General features: G+C 42.9%; 1 protein-coding gene across 1 annotated transcript; it reads left to right on the forward strand.

The window, feature by feature from the left end:
* The first annotated feature begins 9,127 nt into the window (after positions 1–9,127).
* Positions 9,128–11,474, forward strand: LOC133923410 (uncharacterized). Its single transcript, XM_062368721.1, has one exon. The coding sequence runs from the start codon at positions 9,128–9,130 to the stop codon at positions 11,174–11,176; it is 2,049 nt and encodes a 682-aa protein (XP_062224705.1). The 3' UTR covers positions 11,177–11,474.
* Positions 11,475–21,218: the final 9,744 nt, after the last annotated feature.

The raw sequence follows: 21,218 nt of genomic DNA on the forward strand, positions 1-21,218 counted from the left end.
GGTGGGAGCTGCAAATTTTGCGGAATTCGTACCTGGCAGCGAGGCATCCTCGTTGGGTTGTTTGGTATGAGCAGAAGAGATGGATGACTCAAGTCTGGGTACACGGAGGTTCGTACATGATAACTTCAAGTTTGTCGTGCATATTCGTCCAAGGTAAAGTTTGTTGGGATATGTGTCGAATATGTACGGGATCGGTTACAGATATACTTGAGTTATAATTGGGTAGAACGAGGAATAAAGTTGTAATCGGACTCCTCTTTCTAGGCTCTTAAATAGAAGGCACCACTGTTGTAACTGCAGATCGATGGAAACATAATATGGAGAGAGCCGAACCTCATTAAAAAAACATCACATCTCGTATGTTGACTTTGTGTTTGATTTATCGATCTTGATGATACTTCTGCTAAAATAAAAAAAAAGTCTCGTAGGATTTTCTGGTAGCTCGCTCTTGCTAACAAGCAGTGCTGTAATGGTGTTTGTGGTAAGTATCCTTGAACATGGATCGGAGTAGTTGGCTCCTGAAGTAGCATGCATGCTAATCGACAAGGAATACGAACTGGCTATCGAGTTTCAAATTTCAACAAGTAGCCAAACAAACAAGAAATTAACAAGACAGTTGCCTAGGAATCTCACTCGCATGTGCTCTGTGCAATAATACCAAGGCAGCAAGTACATGTGAGCGTAAGTACGTGCTTGCGTCTTTAAAAACCAACTTGTCATTTTTCTGAATGTAAGGACTCGTCGTTAGGTACCTTCACAGTAGTATATACATTTGGAGTCAGGAGATTTGGTAGATAAATACAGTCTCAAACACGTGCCTGCAGCATGCCAAATCCAGTGTGGCGGTGAGTAATATATAACTCACTGAGATCTGATTTAATCTAGTATCCAGCCTGACAATGCCAACCAAGAAAGATAGGGGTGTAAGTGGGGAAATAAAATATCACGTGTTACACCGTGAATAGAGAAAAAATAATCCTACGAGATCTAATATTATACATTTAGAGGCTAGACCTTATTTATAAAAAATAATACTATAAGATCTGGACATATTCATTTGAAGGCTAGATCTTATTTGAGAAAATAATCTAAAGACACCTGGTCTGAGACGCAACTCTTGGCGCTTACACATGGTGTAAGTTACCATAAAAGTCATGGGTGAGTGAAAGGAAATCATAGGTGAGAGAAGGAAGAAAATAAAATACCACGTATCACACCATAAATAGAGTCTATCCTCTAAATACATTAGGCAAGTCTCATAGGATTATTTTTCATGTAAGTAGATTATATGGGATGGTTAAAACACACCAATATCCATATGTATTGACCTGGATTCCGATTTGAACATGAATCGGATTTATCACTAGAATATTACTTATTAGCGATGGTAGATTAATTTGTTTGCTAAAAATGATCGAAATATAGTTGCCAAAACTTTAATAAGAATCACATACTATTGATCAACTGTCATCATTAAAGTATTAATGGTCATATATACAAGTTCTGTCTGGCCAGAATAGTGAATAATCCTTAATAACGAAAGAGCGCAACATCATATATGTATTTAACACTACCTCTGTCTCAAAATAGATGATTTTTTAGTCTCTTTTACAATGTTCAAAGTACGTGACGTTCTATAATTTTGAGGTAACTTTAGCTCAAATTTTTCAGTCTTATCTTCTCCATTAAGTAACTTCATTTTCAATACAAATCTCATCTTCCACACAATAAATAGTATTAAAAAAAGGTAAGATGGTCATTTTATTGATCACCTTAATACTTGCGCACTACTCTAAACGTCATCTAGTTTAAGATAGAAGAAGTAATAAAAACAGATAATTAATCATCTGACCATAATAGAAAGAATAAAATAGCCTAAAAGTTCTCACAGAAAAATAAAATATCCAGCTCTTAATCCCCGCATCCCATAATCTTAGATAGACACAAGATCCTTAATCTCCATTGGATGGACTACAGCCTGTTGGCGACCAAGCAGACCCTAGATGGCGTCTGCTCCATTGGTGCCATCGATCAAGAGGATATCTACCGGAGCCAATCCAGTCCCTTCCGCCACCACTGGTTATTGGCTGTAGTGTCATTGTCATCCATCTCCTGCCGTCGCATCCTTGGTCTCAAATAATATGAAGCATCGACTGATTGCAACCTTGGAAGTACATATGTATGTGTTTTTAGCAATTGTCTGATTTTAAGATCAACTTTTATAAAAATGAATTATTCTATTATTAAGAGGCAAAAAACTATGAAGATAAGTATGCCCAGTTGTTTGGTTGTGGAATGGGGGACTATCCTTTTAGGTACTTGGGAATACCAATATATTATAGGAAGATTAGAAACAAAGATCGGAAAGTAATAGAAGACCGTTTCGAAAAGAAATTGAGTAGTTAGAAGGGCAAGTATTTATCCTAGCTATGGTGGAAGGCTAGTATTGATTAATTATGTTCTTAACGGTCTGGCTATATTTATGTTATCTTTTTCTAAAGTACCAAAAAGGTTCTCAAGAAATTAAACTTCTACCATTCCAGGTTCTTCTGGCAAGGGGATAATCATAAGAAAAAGTATATATTAACGAAATAGAACATTTTGTGTAGACAAAGGAACAAGGAGGCTTGGGAATCTAAGATCTAGGAATCCAAAATAAGTGTCTATTAAGTAAGTGGTTATTCAAGCTGATAAATGAGGATGGGCAATGACAACGATTGCTTAGAAAGAAATATCTAGGTAATAAAACGATAACTCAAAAGGAGAAAAAACCAGGTGATTCACAATTCTGGGTTTAGATTAATGAATGTCAAATATATGTTCCTTTCCTATGGAAAGCTTACATTATATAATGGAACATAGATCTGTTTTTGGGAGGATAAATAGTTAGGTTCTACAACTTTGAGTGAGCAATTTCCCATCTTATATAATGTTGTCACCAGAAAAAATGCTACTACGGCTGATGTCCTAAGCTATGAACCGATTAATGTTCCCTTTCGCCGATACTTAGTGGGTACGTAATAGATTGGAAGCATGGAATTGTTTGATAGCTAGGATTGGAAATATTGAGTTAGACAATGAACCGGATAGCTTTAGCTAGTCTCTACACCAGAGTGGACAATTTTTGGTTCAAACAATGTACAAGGCCATACTAAATGATGAAATTACACCGAACAACAGCTTGCTATGGATCTTGTGCCTTCCTTTAAAGATTAAGATCTTCATATGGTTTATCCTTAGGAGGGTCATTCTTACAAAAGATAATTTAATCAAGAGAAATTGGCATGGAAATAAAAAAAATGATGTTTCTGTAATTGCAATGAGACGATACAACACCTTTTCTTTTATTGTTTTTTTGCAAAGTTTGTATGGAGAATCATTAAAGTTTTTTTTGGTCTACAACCTCCAAACAATGTCATTAACATGTTTAGTTCTTGGCGCGGGGGAACAGAGAAAGGGCTAAAGAAACAAATTTTGGTTGGAGCTACTGCTGTTTGCTGGTCTATATAGCTCAGCCGAAATGAATTGGTGTTTAACAAGGTACCAAAACAAACTTTCATGTAGGTCATATTCAGGAGCACGTACTGGATACGGCTCTGGGCGCTTTTCCAGAAAGGGGAAGGCCGGGACAGAATGAGGGAGGCAAGTCGTCGTTTGGAGACCACCACGATGGACATCTTCGCCAAGTTCAGGTGGTGGTTTAGTAATAAATTGAATGTTTGAGATGCATATGTCTGTTGGTTTATATTTCCCTTTCCTTATTGTCATCAGTTGGTTCATGGGCTAGCGAAGCCTTTACCTGAGCATGCACTTTTGTAATAATTAATGGTCGGCAAAAATCCAAAATTAGAAAACATATATGAGTGTATTTACCGAAATAGCCAACATATAGTCGTATTTACAAATTTTGCATCCGTATTCGGCACACGGTGCATTGAAAATCCATTTTCAGTACATGGTGTACCGAAAAAGGCATTTTCGGCACACCGTGTGCCGAATACGGCACTGTTGCCCGTATTCGGCACACCGTGTGCCGAAAATCACCTGTATTCGGCACACCGTGTGCCGAATACAGGGAAGAGTGCCATATTCGGCACACGATGTGCCAAAAATTCCTTTTTCGGCACACCGTCCCGTCTACTTTTGGCCATCATGTCACGTCACATCGCTTTATGCTTTTGACTTTATTCGATGCTTTTGGCCGACTAGCTTTATTCCTTTGCTTTCGCTTTATTCTTTCGGCTGGCTGCTGCTGCTCCGCTGCTCACTTTATTCGTCCATGTTTGCATGCCGCTTGCATGCAGCCTATAAAATGGCTTGAGCAGAAGCGCAGTAGCAGCACAGTGAGGAGGAGTAGTGCAAGGAGAGGAGGAGTAGCAATGTTCAGCATTTAGCAGTAGCGGAGCAGCGAGGAGGCGCAGCAGCAGCCAGGATGAGTAGCAGCGCGAGGAGAGGATGACCAGATGTTTCTTGCTGTACATGAACAATATGGAAGTATATTCTCCTGAGCGTGTACAGAGACAGTTCGGTCACTGACAGTTGGTGCCAGTACCTCTCCCACGAGACGCTGGTCAGGCGCACGAGTAAGTGTGTTATTGTACGTACCATTATTACGTTAGGTGATCCATGTTATGAAATTATAACTGTTTATGTTACATACAGGAGGAGCACACAGGGGAACGCAGGAATGCATGACTAGTCTGAGATTAATGCAGAGCACATAAACAAGTGGACGGAGTTAGCTGTAGTGGATGTCGTCGTTCCTGCAAGACAGTACGACGACGGCACGTACTAGGAGTACCTTTTTTGGTACCGTTCTCGCACGCATGCCACCTTACTCAGAGGACTAGTACCGCCGGCCCTCAGACCCTTCCCCGAGGATCGTGCCCATCTTCTTCATGTGGTGGTAAGTGATGATGTACTTCTAAAGATTTTCATTAGTTACACATCCGTATTACTGACATGACCCTCATCAAATACAAACCGAAGTGAGGTACGAAATACATACGCAGGCGGAGCAAGCAAGTGGGTCATCAACGCGGAGGGATCGGAATCCTCTCCAGGACTACATGAGGACGAGAGGGTCTTGCTTGTTATCCACATTTTGTGGTTTAGGTGGTTGTGCCCCACGTTCAAGAGGGTAAGACATACCAGCATGGACCCGTCCCGTGCCTCCCACAGTAGTGTACACTGGGTTCCCAGCCCCCTCAATGGACACAACCTCCTCAGACTACATAGACACCTCCACCAGTGGTATCAACTCATCACGAGGACGTCATTGACTGCACGTAGCAGACGCCAACCTGTAGCGGCAAACAAGATTTTGACTGGGCTGCTGCATTGCAGGCGTGCAGCTTCACCGAGCTACTAAGCAGCCAGTACCCCCAATATCCTCATGCACCTGGGGGTTCACAGTGGTACCAGCACGATGAGATTTCGGCAATCCAGACTCCATCGGAGCACGTACTACCGGCATCCACACTTCCGCGTGAGGATCCACATCATGGTACATGCATGGCCGAGTTAGCGGTTCTGGATACACGTTCGGTGGAGGTGCAACACGGCACGACGATGATGATGACGAGTAAGGGCACACATGGCAGGGGCTAGCGCAGGCCGCTGGGATGAGGGCCACACACCCGCTAGACGCTTACACTCCTGGGGATTGCATACGGCGGCGGCGTCGTTAATGAGCTAGTGCAATTATTCGGTGCACTTGCACTTGTTACTGACACATGTGTTATTCACTATATTGTGTACTCATATGTACTATGTCTTATGCACTGTAGTTTTAAAGTAATTACATTTAATTTACATAATATTTGTCAAATAATTAGGACACATAACTTAATTATGAGTTACTTATTAAGCATTTATACATATTAATTATGATATTTAATACATGTTTAATGTTTATTAAATAATCAGATATTCGTACTTTGGTACAGAGCAAGAACGTTGTAGTCAAAGATCAATACATATATGGTGGATATTCTAATACAAGCTATCCATGGACACCTACAATGGTCGATATAGCACTAAATACCTCCTTGCAGGTTGTGCATGGAGGGAAGGATGATCCCTTCAATGAGAGCAACCTAATCCAAGCTGTGTCCAATTTGCATGCAAGACCACCTTGTTCTGCGTTGACCGCTCCGCTCTTACATGTAACAACCGACAATCTTAGGGCCCTCTTGCACGAGCGCCGCCAAATATACCTCAGGGTATGCGAACTAGCCGACTATCCTTCTGTGCTAGGTTTCTCTATAAGGCATAGAAGAATGGCGATGTTGCCCGACCAGTATGCATCCTATATACAGGTTCGTTATTTTCTATTTGGTCACCCTACTTATCTTATTGTCATTGATTCGAATGCTCCTCATCCGCATTAGGCATTTCTGGAAGACGCAGAGTTGATCAACAAAGAAATCCCACACTTCTTGGTGATGCATATGCTCTTCGGTAGGGGTGTGATACCTGGTTTGCGTAGAAGACGACAAAGATCAGCGAACCTAAGGGGTACAAGGGCACCCTCTACTATTCTACCTGAAAAGTAACAAGGCCGATGAGGACGATGATTTCATGCCACCAATGCCTCGACATTCTAGCAGCCATATAGGAGAAGGTTCAACGAACACTACAAGAAGACGTTCACACACCACATCGACATGGTGCCGAACCAACAATAAAATAGGACGTGCTCCTACCGTGATAGCTCAAGATGACGACGACGACGATTTCATGCCACCTCAACCCCTCCCTCCGAGGCCTCTATCTCCGGAGGATAGTGATGACCGTGAAGATGATGTTGGATTTGATTATACCTGTCCTCATAACTTCCAACCACCACCTCGGAGACGACAACCATCTTACCCTGATAGCTTTGACTGGCACAACTGGCATTCTTTCGCTAATTTACGTCATCACTTTTCACTGCCATCTTGAGATGATCAATGATACAAGGGTTAATGTTGTGCATGTTCAAACATATACCTAAGTGTTAAGACTACCCACCGCCTTATAGACTACATGCAAGGTGAATTGCGCATTTTGAAATGTACAGTTAAATTAGCAAATAATTTCAAATTTTGTTGAAAGTTGGCAATTACATGAAATGACAACACACCGGCAAATAATTTTAAATTTTATTGAAATTTGCCAATTACATGAAGTTCCAACACACTGGCATCAAATGATAGTTAAATTAGCAAATAATTTCAAATTTAGTTGAAAATTGTCAATTACATGAAATAACAACATGCCAGTATCAAATGACAGAATCAAACCGCAGCCGGCCACAACCAAATTTGGCAATTACATAAAATAGCAACACGCGCAAAAAAAAATTGTCAGGAAAAATGGATTTTCGGTACACCGTGTACCAAATACGGATGCTAAATTCGTAAATACAACTATATAATGTCTATTTCGGTAAATACGCTCATATATGTTATCTAATTTTGGATTTTTGCAATGAATGGTCATATACATTATTATATGTAGAGATCAGGACACTTTTATTTACTTAATGCAATAAAATCCCTTAATCTAAAAATCTTAAAAAAAATGGTTGGCGATGGAATTCAGTTGTGTGCCGACATAGCCTCAAGTACAGTGGCGACACGAACCAAACCAACGATCATAACAAATGTCATATTGTGTCCACGGACAAGGATATAGTATGGTTAGGTCAAGGACGTACATACTACGGTTCAGTCATATATGTGTCGTCTACGGACAAGGACATAATATTGCTCAGTCATAATGATTCTCTCTATACTGTGCATATCTTTTTGATGTATGAGTGGATTGTGTGACTGTATTTTGGAAGTGCTAGATGTCCACCAACTAAAAAACTTATGAACTAACGGGATGGATAGGATAGATCTCCCTCATGGCTAATAACCTAATAATCTTAAATAAATACTGCTTTCCCCAAAAGCTTTGAGTTAGACTTCACAAACTAAACCGCTGCATAAAACACTGGCTTTCTGCCATAATCTAAAAGATCTATAGCCTCAACTTTGGTTTATCCCTTATAAATCTAATTATTCTTTGAAAGTAGGACTTACTGACTATGTTATATATTGATCCTAGCTTCGTTGAATTCAAATAAAGTGCTAGAAAATAACTAAGCCGATGACGAAGAAGAATAAACTATTATGGTTTGATCGACACCCAAGTTGCATGTAGACCTTAGGTTACCATTATGTTTCCGTTGTGCGGCGGTGGATCCACCGGGGCGGGGCCTGGTACAATTTTTGGTATGGAAGAATAAGAGAAGAAGAGGAGGAGGAACAGAAAAAAAGAGGGAGAAGAGATTGAGCCCCTTAATTCTTGGCTCAAGATCCGCACCGCTATGCTGTGAAACTCTATTATTTTAAACTTGTAAAGCTATGTAATGAACTCTGTATTATATATCTTATGTAAGACTCTAATTCCGGTATTATATGGTTGTATTAGCTATTAATTTAAGGAACTGATACGATATATACAGTGATCAAACACAAAAGGATGAGTCCGACATATAATATCCAAGGTTGGTTGATCGAAAGCATCTTGCTTGCTGACATGGCACCAACAATAACAAATGCTTCAATGATTGATGTAGCTTGTAGCCTTGTATAATGGTATCGCTTCTTTTGTATTTTCCGGTCTTCAGTCTGAAACTAATGTATATTTATGTTACTACTAGAGCAGTAGAGCGAGCGCGCACACTCCTCTTGACGAGCAGCCGGCGAGCTGGGCCTGCCGGACTGGTTCTGTCGCCTGAACTCATCCTGAAGTCTCTGGCATCATGCTCCTGGCTTCAGTTACTCGCTGCCAGCCGTCCCTTCCTCTACACGATCTTGAATTACCTGACTACCCGGTATGTATATCCGTGGCATTTAATTTAGCCGCATATTTTACACCACAAGCATATATACTTTTTATTAACTTTAACAAAATTTAGATCATTAATTATCAATATATATTAATCATGAGTGCGCGCATATCTACATGAGCAAAATCAGTTTTGTTATCTTGAAATTATGTGCTCCGTTGTTGCTTAGTTTCTTCCAGCTTACAACTTTACATAAGTAATAAGTTGGTTCCGTCAAACAGGTGGATTAATATTGCAGGAGCAATGGCTGTGAATCCGCTAGACCTCTGGAACCATTGGGCGACCCAGATTCTGGTGCTTTTGAGCCTCGCGCTTCAGGTTGTCCTGCTCCTCCTCGCGGGGATCCGAAGGGGTGAAGCTTCCACCGTGCCGAAGCTCCTCCTCTGGCTTGCCTACCAACTGGCCGACTCGACCGCGATATATACCATCGGGCACCTGTCCATCAGCGCCACGGCAGACAGGCACCAACTCGTGGCATTCTGGGCACCCTTCCTCCTCCTGCACCTCGGTGGCCCGGACAACATCACGGCGTATTCGCTCCAGGACAACGAGCTGTGGCTGCGCCACCTCCTGACTCTCATCGTGCAGGTCCTCGGAACTGCTTATGTGCTCTACAAGCACATCGCCGGCAATGGCTCCTTGGTTGTGCTGGCCTCCATCTTGATGTTCGCAGTCGGTGTTGTAAAGTATGGCGAGAGGACATGGGCGCTCAGGCGTGGCAACATGGATAGCATCCGGGGCTCTCTCAAGAAGCAACCACCCGCCAAACATACTCACTTTCACCCACAGGATCAGGGGTTGGACAGAGAAGAATTCCAGTTGCGGAGAGCTCACACGTTATTCCACATCTGCAAGCGTGCCATTGTTGATTCTTCGGTCAACATTGACTCAGATGGCCATGATACCTCCGAGAAGCTTGGGAGGCCACGGGCTAGGTATATGTGGTTGTTGATGGAGATGGAGCTCTCCCTCATGTATGACATCCTGTATACCAAAGCGGCAGTCATTCACACATGGTTTGGCTACTGCATCCGGCTCTTCTCACCGCTCGCCGTTGTCGCCTCGCTCCTGTTATTCTACTTCAGACGCAAAGATGGCCATAGCATAGTTGATGTTTTGGTCACATATGTCCTGCTGGTTGGTGCCTTGCTCCTAGAGACAACATCTCTGCTGAACGCACTGGCGTCGACCTGGACATTTGCTTTCTTGTATGCCACGAGCTGGGACTGGCTTCGATACACCTTCTTGTGCAATGGAAGGTGGGACCGGCTTCGTCGTGCACTTGTATCTCTTCGCTTGCTTATCAGGACAACCACTGGAAGAAGCAGTCGTAGATCAGCGAGAAGGTGGTCCGGCACAATGGGGCAATACAATATGTTGCACTTTTGCAGTCTTTGTGATAAACCGGGTGGACCTCTACTTGGAAGGCTCGCTAAGATGTTAGGATTCAAGGAGTTGTGGGACAGAAAGCACTATTCTGGGAAAACCCAGATTTCAAAGGGGATCAAGAAGGAGGTGAACAAATATATAGACCGATTGCACAAGTTGGGGGTCCGGAGATTGAATGCGCTAGGCGTACTTCGGAAGACGTGGAGTCAGGATGCATTCGAGCTTCAGGAAGGATTGGACCATCAGGATGGATTTGAGGGAATATCGTATCAAGATGTCAGTCAATTTATCGGAATTGAGTTCCAGGAGGGCATCATCATCTGGCATATCGCCACGGAGATTTTCCTCGCCTGCAGTGCGGTCAAAAATGAAATGGAAGAAGTGAAGGCAGTCAGGGCAATGTCCAACTACATGATGTTTCTCCTCGTGGAGCGCCCATACATGCTACCAGGCCTTCCTCAAAATAGGTTGTACCAGCAAACATGCAAGAACTTGGTCGAAATACGGGACCAGGCTGAGCTCCCAACTCCCCATCCCAGATGGGGCTTGTTTACTATGCTCAAGGATTTATTCCGCCTGCGTGATGGCCCCAATTCTGACTCAAGGCTGATACTGGTACAGAAGTTTGCCAGAATCCTACGCGAAAAGGATCCATCCTTCAGCTTCGAAGCTCCTCGTCTTTATTATGCAACTTCCATCGCCAAAAAGTTGCTCAATAGGGATACAAGCAGGTCGTTGCAGCTGCTCCTGAAGGTTTGGACAGATATTTTGGTCTACGCAGCCAACCGATGCAGCAGGGACTCCCATGCCAAGAAGCTCAACGATGGTGGTGAGTTGATCACCGTCCTGTGGCTTATGATAGAGCACCTTCACCAAGTTTCTCTCGATGCACAAGGGAGTTAAGCCGTGAATCGCTGCTGTGGGCGCTCCTGGGAGAAGGCACCCAGCAGCTTCACTCACCTTGTAGGGATGACGCTTCCTCTGATCTCGTTGTGTTTACGGAGCTTCACCGCCGCTGCAGCCGGATGAACCCAGGATTAGGCCAGATGAATAGATCAATGTCAAATAGTTGTTCTATCTCACATCCACCAGAGTTACTTCTGCTATCTATTTCCTCTTTTTAGAGATTGATTCGTGTGTTTTTGGATGTTGTTTACGGTTGCTCTATTTGGCTGTGTGCATCCTAATGATGTTTTGTCTACTCTGCTTCTTGCCAGAATGTTCTCCGTGGTGTTGCAACAAAATTAAGTCATCACACACATATATAGAATGTGTTAGGCTCTCTGTACCACTTGTTAGATCATGTTACCTTTGTTTATACATTGCATCCCTTGGGTGCAGATCTAATATTGTGAGATACGGCATTAGCGTGCGCCGTATCAAGAACAATATAAACGAATAACAGAAAACCCAAAATAATAGCGATGAGGAATGGCAAAAGCTGACCACAAATTGTATAAGCATAACTTCAAAAGACTACACGAGTTGTCGCTCTGTCGCAAGTAACTCGAGCCTTAAATTATCGGATTCTTGTCCTATACAAAAATGTGTAATGCGACAGGTTTTATTGCCCTTAAATCCTGTCAAACACTCATAATTTCTTCTATTTATTGTAGATTGAGATGTTTTGGCTTATGTTTGCTTGGGTTGTTATGGACACACACCTTTATGATCACTGGGGGATCCAGTAAGAGCGTCGGCCATCGGGTGTTCCCAGGCACTAAAAAAAATCATGATTTCAGTTATACCCTTAAACTATCCATATCCTTGTACTAATAATATACTCTAAGGCCACTCCCAATGCATAGTGTCTTAGCTTATATCTAAAGAAGAAAGAGAGATTAAGACATTGATGTTAGAAACAAGCTTGCAATGCATAGTGTCTATGTGATGTTTCTTAGGTGTCATGAAGCAATTAATAGTTGCATGTAGTGTGATCAAAACTTTCATTTGGTTCATGTATCCACTTATGTTGCTTTTTTATTGTTCTATACCGGTACATCTATTTCAATTAAAACTACACATTGACAAAAGATACGATAATGAAAGAAATATTAATATTTAATGTTCATACCAAATGAAAATTATATAAAGGAATAGATAGCATCGAAATGGTACTGTAATCAAAGATATAAGTTAAGAAGTTACATCATTCAAAGTAATCATAATATTTTAATTTTGTTCAAACTTTTGCCAAATATGCTCAACCAAATCCTTTTTAAGCTGAATATGAGTTGGACGATCTCGAATCTTGGAATGTTTCTCTAGTACTTTCATAAATGCGGACATATCTTCATGAGATATTTCTGGATCTTAAATGACTGATGTGCTTAGAAGCTCATTCAAGTTCAAGTCACAAGTATTGGCTGCCTCTTCTTTCTCATCTTTGACTATCATGTTGTGTAGAATTATGCAAGCTAGCATGATTTTCTCAAGATCGCCTAGCTCGTACAAACGTGCTGGTCAACGCAAAATACAAAAATGAGCTTGCAAGATACCAAATGCATGTTCAACATCCTTTCTTGCACCTTCTTGCTTTTGTGCAAAAATTTTGTCCTTATCTGTTTGCGGCTTGTATATTGACTTGACGAATGTTGCCCATTCCAGGTATATTCCATCTGTAAGGTAGTAACCACTGTCATATTGTCTCCAGTTGACATAGTACTGCACTCGTGGAGCTTGCCCTCTCAACTCCTCAATGAACAAAGTCGACTGGTTAAGAACATTGATATCATTGTTGGATCCAGTGACACCAAAGAAGGCATGCCAAATCCAAAGATCATGCGAAGCAACCACCTCCAGAATGATTGTAGGAACACCCTAATTACCTCGAGTGAATTGGCCCTTCCATGCAACGAGAGATTTCTCCCAATGCCAGTGCATACAGTCGATGCTTCCTATCATGCCTGGGAAGCCACGACTCACCAATTTGCAACAATCGCTCAACATCTACAGTAGTGGGGCGTCTCAAATACTTACCACTGAACTTATCAATCACACCTTGTACAAACATCTTCATACACTCCACTACAGTACTATTGCCAATCTTCAGGTATTCATCAAGTTGGTCTGCAGGGCTGCCATTTCCGAGTTGGCGAATTGCCGTTGTACACTTCTGCAGTGGTGAGAGCCCTTGCCGATTAAGAGCATCCTTTCTTGCAGTGAAATACGAAGACCACTCACAAAGCGCATTGACAATAAGTAGAAACAAGGGTCTGGTCATCCGAAATCTTCTACGAAAGATTTTGTCGGAGTAGAGTGGATTCTCAGAGAAATAATCATCCACTAATTGAACCAGATGAGATGCTTCCTCGCGGTCTCGACGTTTCTTCTCCCGACCACCCATGTGAACCAGATGATTGCAACAGCGGTGGATCTTCCCCCGGTGGCGGTGGCAGCGAAGGTAGAGCTTCTCCCGACGGCGGCTGCAGTAGAAGTTCTTCCTTGCGGCGACGACGGCTGAGCTTCTCTAGGCAGTGGCGGAGGAGCTTCTCTCGGCAGCGGCGGCTGAGTGGATGGAGCCGCGGATCAGCGCCCCGACGCGGATGGAGCTGCTCGGCGCCCCCACGCGGAAATTCACTCCTTCCTCCCAGCTCTTCGCGGATGGAGCAACAGATCAGCGGGGCAGTGTGAATTGCAAACCGTGGTGCCCCCAACGTGGCCCCGAGAAGTGTCTTCAGTGTTGAATTTCGCGAATAGCTTATTTTTCCAGGAAGACATCAGTTGCCTCTCTCTTCTCATTAGTTCGGTTGCCACGTCAGATTTTTGCCTATATAGACCTCTCTTAAATGCCTAAGACACTGGTCAGGGTGGAGCACTGGGAGAGGCCTAAGGCCCTGTTTGGAGGGCGAAATACATTAATTGTTTACTGTGAAATAATATTGTGAAATTACTAGTTTCCAAACAGCTCCCACATTAACCAGATAAAGAATTATCTTTCTTTATCTTCCTTCATATATTACCCTGTCTACCGCCGCATCCTAACTTGTTGATTCTTATCGCCCCAACCCCTTCACCACCCACTGTGAAGTGTAAACTCTAGCCCTAAATCTAACCCTAACCCCTTCCCTTGTTGTCACCTAGAAGACCTAACGAGCACTAGCATTGGGCTGATGGATGTCAAAATTCTTTGGACTGATTAATATCATTCGTTTGTGAAGTCCTCCATATAACCATGCATGCACTTTTCTGGACCCTGACTCCTGCATTTTCAGTTTTTGAAAATTAATTAAGTAAATTTTATGGTATGTCAAATTCGTACATGCAGGTCATCGGGTTCTCTAAAATCAATAAAGTGGTTATGTCATGCATAACACAAGAACATTCCACAGGTTACACTTTTACAAGAGCCATAGAGGACAATCACAGCTGCATGTTTAATTAAATTTCATCATGGTGCATCGAAAGAGTGAAAGGAATAGATGCACGCTAGAAAGTGAATTATATTTCACCAGTTCATGCATATCTACATGAAAGAAACCAATTTTCTTAGGGGCAGCCTCCTAACCTGTTGACTGAAAATTTAATTGCTCTCAGTCACTTTTGTCGCTGCCGTTGGACGAGAATCCAATGGTCAAAAGATTTTCTTCTTCCCAACACAACATCCTCAAACCGCCCCACACCATGGGGCAGCGCCAGTGAACCTCAGGCCCTAACTTTGCTGCCGTCCACCGCGGTAAGCAGTTGATTGATGGTTTCACTACTACAAAAATTATTTCTAGAGGCGGGTGGTAACTCGTTTTCACAAGTGTTTAGTACACCCGTTTGCGATCGAAGGTCTGTAGAAATGAATGATTTCCATAGATGCAAAAATGACCGCCTATGAAAATCTATTATCACAGACGGTTCACTTAAGAAACCGCATGTGAAAATAGGTTTCCACATGCGGTTCCTTAAGCGGACCGCCTGTGAAAATTGATTTCCACATGCAGTTCTTTAAGCGGACCGCCTATGATAATCGGTCCCTCAATCAATATTTTTTGAATAAAAAAAAGCAAATTTTTTTTTGACCGACCAGGAACCCCACGTGGTCGCGACATCGCAAGTCACAAGTCACGCGTTTTTTCGCGCAAAATACGCGCGCTACGTGGTTTTTGGCGCGCGACCTGACAGGTTTCGAGTTCGAGTGCCAAAAACCACATAGCGCGTGTATTTCGCGCGAAAAAACGCGTGACTTGTGACTTGCGACGTCGCGACCGCGTGGGGGTTCCTGGTTGGTCAATTTTTTTTTTGCTTTTTTTCGATTAAAAAAATATCGATTGAGGGACCGATTATCGCAGGCGGTCCGCTTAAGGAACCGTCTGTGGAAATCAATTTTCACAGGCGGTCCGCTTAAGAAACTGCCTGAGGAAACCTATTTTCACAGGTGGTTTCTTAAGTGAACCGCCTGTGGTAATAGATTTCCACAGGCGGTCACTTTTGCGCCTGTGGAAATCATTTATTTCTACAGGCCTTCGATCGCAGGCGGGTGCATTAAACGCCTATGAAAATGAGTTACCACCCACCTCTAGAAATAATTTTTATAGTAGTGTAGGTCACCAATAGTAATTTCAGAATTCGCGAATTTCAACTGCCCGTTGTACTTCCATTCCCCTGTTCAAATATGTATCTTCAGTCTGTGTCATATGTGGACCATGTCAAAAAAATAATATAAAATGTTGAAAAAAAAACAACTTTGGTCTCTGGACATCTGTTATGTTAATTTCTGGGTTATTATAGGGCTCAGTTTGAACCTTGCACCATGTAGTACCCATAATAGCAGGTGAATTCAGCAAGTCATATTAAGTTTGGAGTTAAGATTTCAATACTTGTGAAGGAATGGCAGGATTTCAACATTGCACCATATATATTGGATAGCTGCAACTGGCAAGCTCCTCACCATGCAGTCCGGCCCTAAAATCACTATCCTCAATAATGCCAATGTCTGTTTGCTTCCAAAAAACCAGATGCAATACGTTTGACTGATTTCAGACCAATAAGCCTCATCAATAGTTTTTCCAAGATCATATCCAAGTTGTTGGCAAATAGACTTGCACCAAGACTCCATGACATTGTCTCAAGAAGCCAAAGCGCTTTTGTAAAAAATTGATGCATTCATGACAACTTTGTTTACGTACAAAGCTTCACAAAGAAATTGCATAAGAAAAAGAGACCGTCACTATTTATGAAGCTTGACATATCGAAGGCTTTTGATTACGTAAACTGACAATATCTAATACAGGTGTGGTCAGGCTTGGGTTTGGCCACAAATGGTGTGATTGGATATGTCAACTTCTGGCCTCATCTTCCTCTCGTATTCTACTAAACGGGGCAGCGGGTCAAGACATTTTCCATGCGCAAGGCCTAAGATAGGGGGATCCGTTATCACCTATGATTTTTATCATAGCGATTGATCTGCTGCAAAGACTAGTGCAGATGGCAAAGGAGAAAGGCTTTCTGTACCCGGTGCTACCTACAAAGGCCAAGCTAAGGTGTTCCCTGTATGCCGATGATGTAGCCATATTCATCAATTTGAACAAGCAAGAGCTCAAGACCTTAAATAAGGTTCTAATGGCATTTGGGAGATGCTCCGGCCTGATTACGAGCTTATCTAAGATGGAATTATTTCCAATTAGATGCCATGAATGTGAACATTGACAAACTCCTCTCAAACTTCCCAGGGTAGATCAAATCATTCCCGTGTAAGTACCTTGGGCTCCCACTGCACACAAGGAAATTAAGGAAAATTGGCATTCAACCTTTGATTGATAAGCTTGGAGGTAGACTTCCAGGTTGGAAAGGCTAATTGTTCTCCTTAGCGGGAAGAGACACTTTAGTCAAAATTGTTCTCTCGACACAACCGACTTATCACCTTACGGTGTTCCTGTTGCAGAAATGGCTTGCCAAGAAGATCGATCGCATTAGAAGAGCTTTCCTTTGGAAGGGGGAAGCCCCAGAAAAGGTTACCTGGGCACATTCTCTGGTAAATTGGAGCACCACAATGAGGCCGAAAGATCTAGGAGGTCTAGGTATTTTGGAGCTGGAAAAATTTGCAAGAGCTCTAAGAGTCAGATGGTTGTGGTACCAATGGACAGACACGCAATGACCATGGGCGTAGCTTCAAGTGCCGTGTGACAAAATAGATAGACTTTTTCATGGTTTCCACGGTAGTCACTATTGGAAATGACGAGAAGGCAAAGTTTTGGCATGAAAGCTGGGTTGATGGATTGGCCCCAAAAGTAATTGGGCCGGATTTGTTCAAGCTTGCAAAGAGAAAGTATAGATCAGTTAAGAAGAATTGCAGGATGACAATTGGATTCGGAGTTTGCGCAACTTAACAACTCATGAGGAACATGCACAATTCATTGACTTATGGAGCGCGTTGAGCGGGTGGAGCATGACCAAGCTTCGGAGGATCAAGTCAGTTGGAAATGGACGCCGGATGGGGTGTATACCACAAAAAAGTGCATACAAAATCCAATTCATGGGGCAGCCAAGAGACTACAAACACAACATATTTGGACGGCCAAGATAGAGCCAAAGTGCAAAACATTTGCCTGGTTGGCGATACAGGGGAAGATTCTTACTGTGGAAAATTTGGAGAAAAGGGGATGTATTGATGATCAAAATGACCGCTATTGCAAACTATGCACCACGTCGTATGAAAGTACTCAGCATCTCTTGAAGGACTGTACATTTACGCTTCAAGTATGGAAACAGGTTACGCAGTTGTGCGGTTGGGACAATGTGCCGAGCCTAAATGAGTTTTCCCATATCCGATCATGGTGGCGGAAAGCAAAATGCAAAATCAACAAGGAGAGCTGTAGGGATTTCAACGGAGGAGTTATATATTTTTGGTGGAATATTTGGAAGGAAAGAAATCATCGGGTATTCCAAGGCCAAAGTTTGGATGAGGTCTTAACTCGGGAAATAAAAGAGGACATCAACCAAAAAAACCGGGCGTGGCAACTGTCTTAATCCGACATCTTTCTTTTGGTAGTAGGTTTGTAACGTTTTTCTTTGTTCCTGGAGGTTTCGGCCTTCAAGTCGTTTCTGGAGCCCTTGTCGTCTTCACTCCCTTTTTGCTATCCTCCGATTAAGGGTCAGTCAAACTCTTTGTATTTCGTTTTCTCCTCTTTTATCAATATATTCGGCAACTCTCTTGCCATCCTTTTGAAAAAAAAGTTGAATTTCTTGCTCCTACCTGCAAGCGATGAAATTCTCAGTGATGGTATCACCACCTGTTGAGGCTTTTGTTGCTCCTAATGGTATCCTACCCTACCATGGCAATGAAATGTTGGAAGGCCATCATAAGCAGCAGATCGGAAAAGGCGTCATTGTCGTGGCAAAATCCTTCCTTCTGGCATCTTTCTGTCGACTGGACCCATTCTATCAAGCGGCCATGTGTCTGACGATCTGTAAAAAAAAAAAAAAACCCCTATGTGTGTGACCCTCCCCTGCATCAGACCGTGCGGACGTAGGAAGTTCGAGATGTTTAGTTCCAAGACTACAGATGTGGTTAGAAACTGATTTCAATTTTGCTTTTCTCCACGTTAGCTGTGAACGTGTCCGTCCAGCATGGCAAAAAATCCAAACGAGAGTCCACCGGGGTGAACCCAGGATCCAAAACCATCAATATGTGAATAGTAACTTGCTTTAGGCAAACCAAGGATTTAGCAAACCAAAAAAAATAACTTTATGGGTTAATTGGACTACGAGCAAACTTTAGAAGAGTAAAGTGAACTTCTTTGGATCAAATAGACAATATCTTGTGTACAAGTTAGAACAAGCAAACCAGGGTGCAACGAACAATTCATCTACTTGGCTTCAAGGTCATAGATGACAGGAATCGTAGGAGCCAAAACTTAGCCGAAATCATAGTTGAGAAATCAAGTTAAAATGCGCATTGGTTTACATGTGATGAGTCATTGACAAAGGTTGAATTGAGTTGAACTTGGTTTTCATGAAGGTTAAACGAACTCGGAACTTCCGGTTCAAAACCAGAACTTCCGGTGTCTTAGTGAACTCAGAACTTCCGGTCCAAAACCGGAACTTCCGATGTCATGGGAAAACCAAGATAGAGAGACATCTTCCAGAGTTGAATCCGGAACTTTCGGTGTCATGGAAAAACCAAGACTGAGAGCCCTCTTCCGGAGGTGAACCTAGAAGTTCCGGTGCTCGGAACTTTCGGTCCAAAACCGGAACTTCTGGTGTCATGGGAAAACCATGACAGAGAGCCCTCTTTCGGAGTTGAATCTGGAACTTCCGGGGTTCTCGATATTTTTGAGTTGGGGTTTGAATTGAGGATTTTGGTTTTGGAATAACTGGAGATGGAATTGGAGACATGTTTGTCTCATGGTGTGCAGGTGATGGATGTAACTTGGTGGTCAACGATGAGATGATCGGGGTTAAACGAGGTGTTTGATGCTGGACGATCAAGGAGGCTGGGTGGACTCAAGGATGATCCTAGCTGTACACATGGAGATCAAGAAAAGCATGGGAAGATAGATGAAGATGGCGTGTTGATAAAGTCAAGTGAAAGGGATGCTGGTGCAAGTGACAAGACGGCGTGAGGGATTAGGAGCGGGAGAGACTTGCCGGCGGTCAAGATTGCAAGACGGAGTCCACGTGGTATGTGAAACTTGTGTCAAGGCTAAGCTAAGTCATGAAGACGCCACGGTCGTTCGATGGACGGAGATAAAAATGGACGAAAATACCCTCGGTGATAGGTAGGAGTGTATTGGAGCGTGGTAGGTAGGAGGGGCACTTTGGGAACAAAAAAATTTGGCATCCAAGGAAGCTCCTAACGACTAAAAATAGAGGGAGGGGTTGTGCTAGCCCATTGAGCCAGCCATTTTAATTGTGTGTGGTTGAGTTTTGGGAGAGGAAGAGAGGAGAGCTTAGCCTTTGTAATAGGTAAGAGCTTTTTTAGAGAAAAATACTTTGTAATCTACCAAAAGAACGTGTTCCTCTTTGAGTAATGAGATTGGTGATTTCTCCCATGCTTGTGTTCATCTCCTTCTAGTCTTCATCTATTGGCTCCCTTGCTTTATTTGCATGTTTTTTGTTTTTCATTGCAATTTTCGTTTTTATTTAAGGGCTTAAATTTTCAACCTTGTTGGAGTCATTCATCTCGTTGCTAGAGGCATAAAATTAACATACAAATATATACCGTTGGGTCTTGAATTCTCTTGCCATTAAATTATCAACTTGGAGAATTTCTTCAACCGGTACCAAGTTACTTTGATTTGAGAGATCTTCTTCGTCTTGTTTGTTTTCTGTGCGCTATGACACTTGATATGGCCTTTAATGGAACATAGGGTCCTTATCCATACAAGTGTAGTGATGTTTCTCTCGAAGAGTTTGAGTGATTTCGTGTCTCTCGGCTTTAGCTTCTGCTCTTGATTTTGGAGGTGCGATGAGTGATCAAAAATGGAGAAGACCATCTAAGAATTTGGTGAGGCGCCTATTCACCCTCCCTCTAGTCATCATTCTCCGCATGGCCAAACAGGACGAGGAAAAAACTTCTTTTACTACCCCGGTGGGGACCTATTGTTATGTCTCAATGCCTTTTGGTTTGCGCAACGCTGGGTCATCGTTCCAGCGGGCCGTGTGCATTACCCTTGATTCGCAGGTTGGCCGCAACATCGAGGATTATATTGACGATCTCATGGTCAAATCCCGAGATCGCGTCACCCTGCTGGAGGACTTAGCCAAGACTTTCAATAGTCTCTGCACTACCCGCCTGAAGCTCAACCCCGAGAAGTGCGTCTTCGGGGCACGCACGGGCAAGATCCTCAGTTTCTTGGTATCCAGCCGAGGAATCGAGGCCAATCTGGAGAAGGTCCAGGCCATCGAACAAATGCGTCCCCCGGCTCGACTCAAGGAAGTCCAGCGTCTTGCTGGCTGCATGGCGGCCCTGGGGCACTTTATCTCCAAGCTCGGGGAGCGAGGGCTCCCTCTCTTC

The sequence above is a fragment of the Phragmites australis genome, chromosome 7 (genome assembly GCF_958298935.1).
Source record: "Phragmites australis chromosome 7, lpPhrAust1.1, whole genome shotgun sequence".
NCBI lineage: Eukaryota > Viridiplantae > Streptophyta > Magnoliopsida > Poales > Poaceae > Phragmites > Phragmites australis.

Excerpts from the sequence above, each read along its gene's own strand:
- LOC133923410 (XM_062368721.1), top strand. The coding sequence starts at position 9,128 with ATGGCTGTGAATCCGCTAGACCTCTGGAACCATTGGGCGACCCAGATT.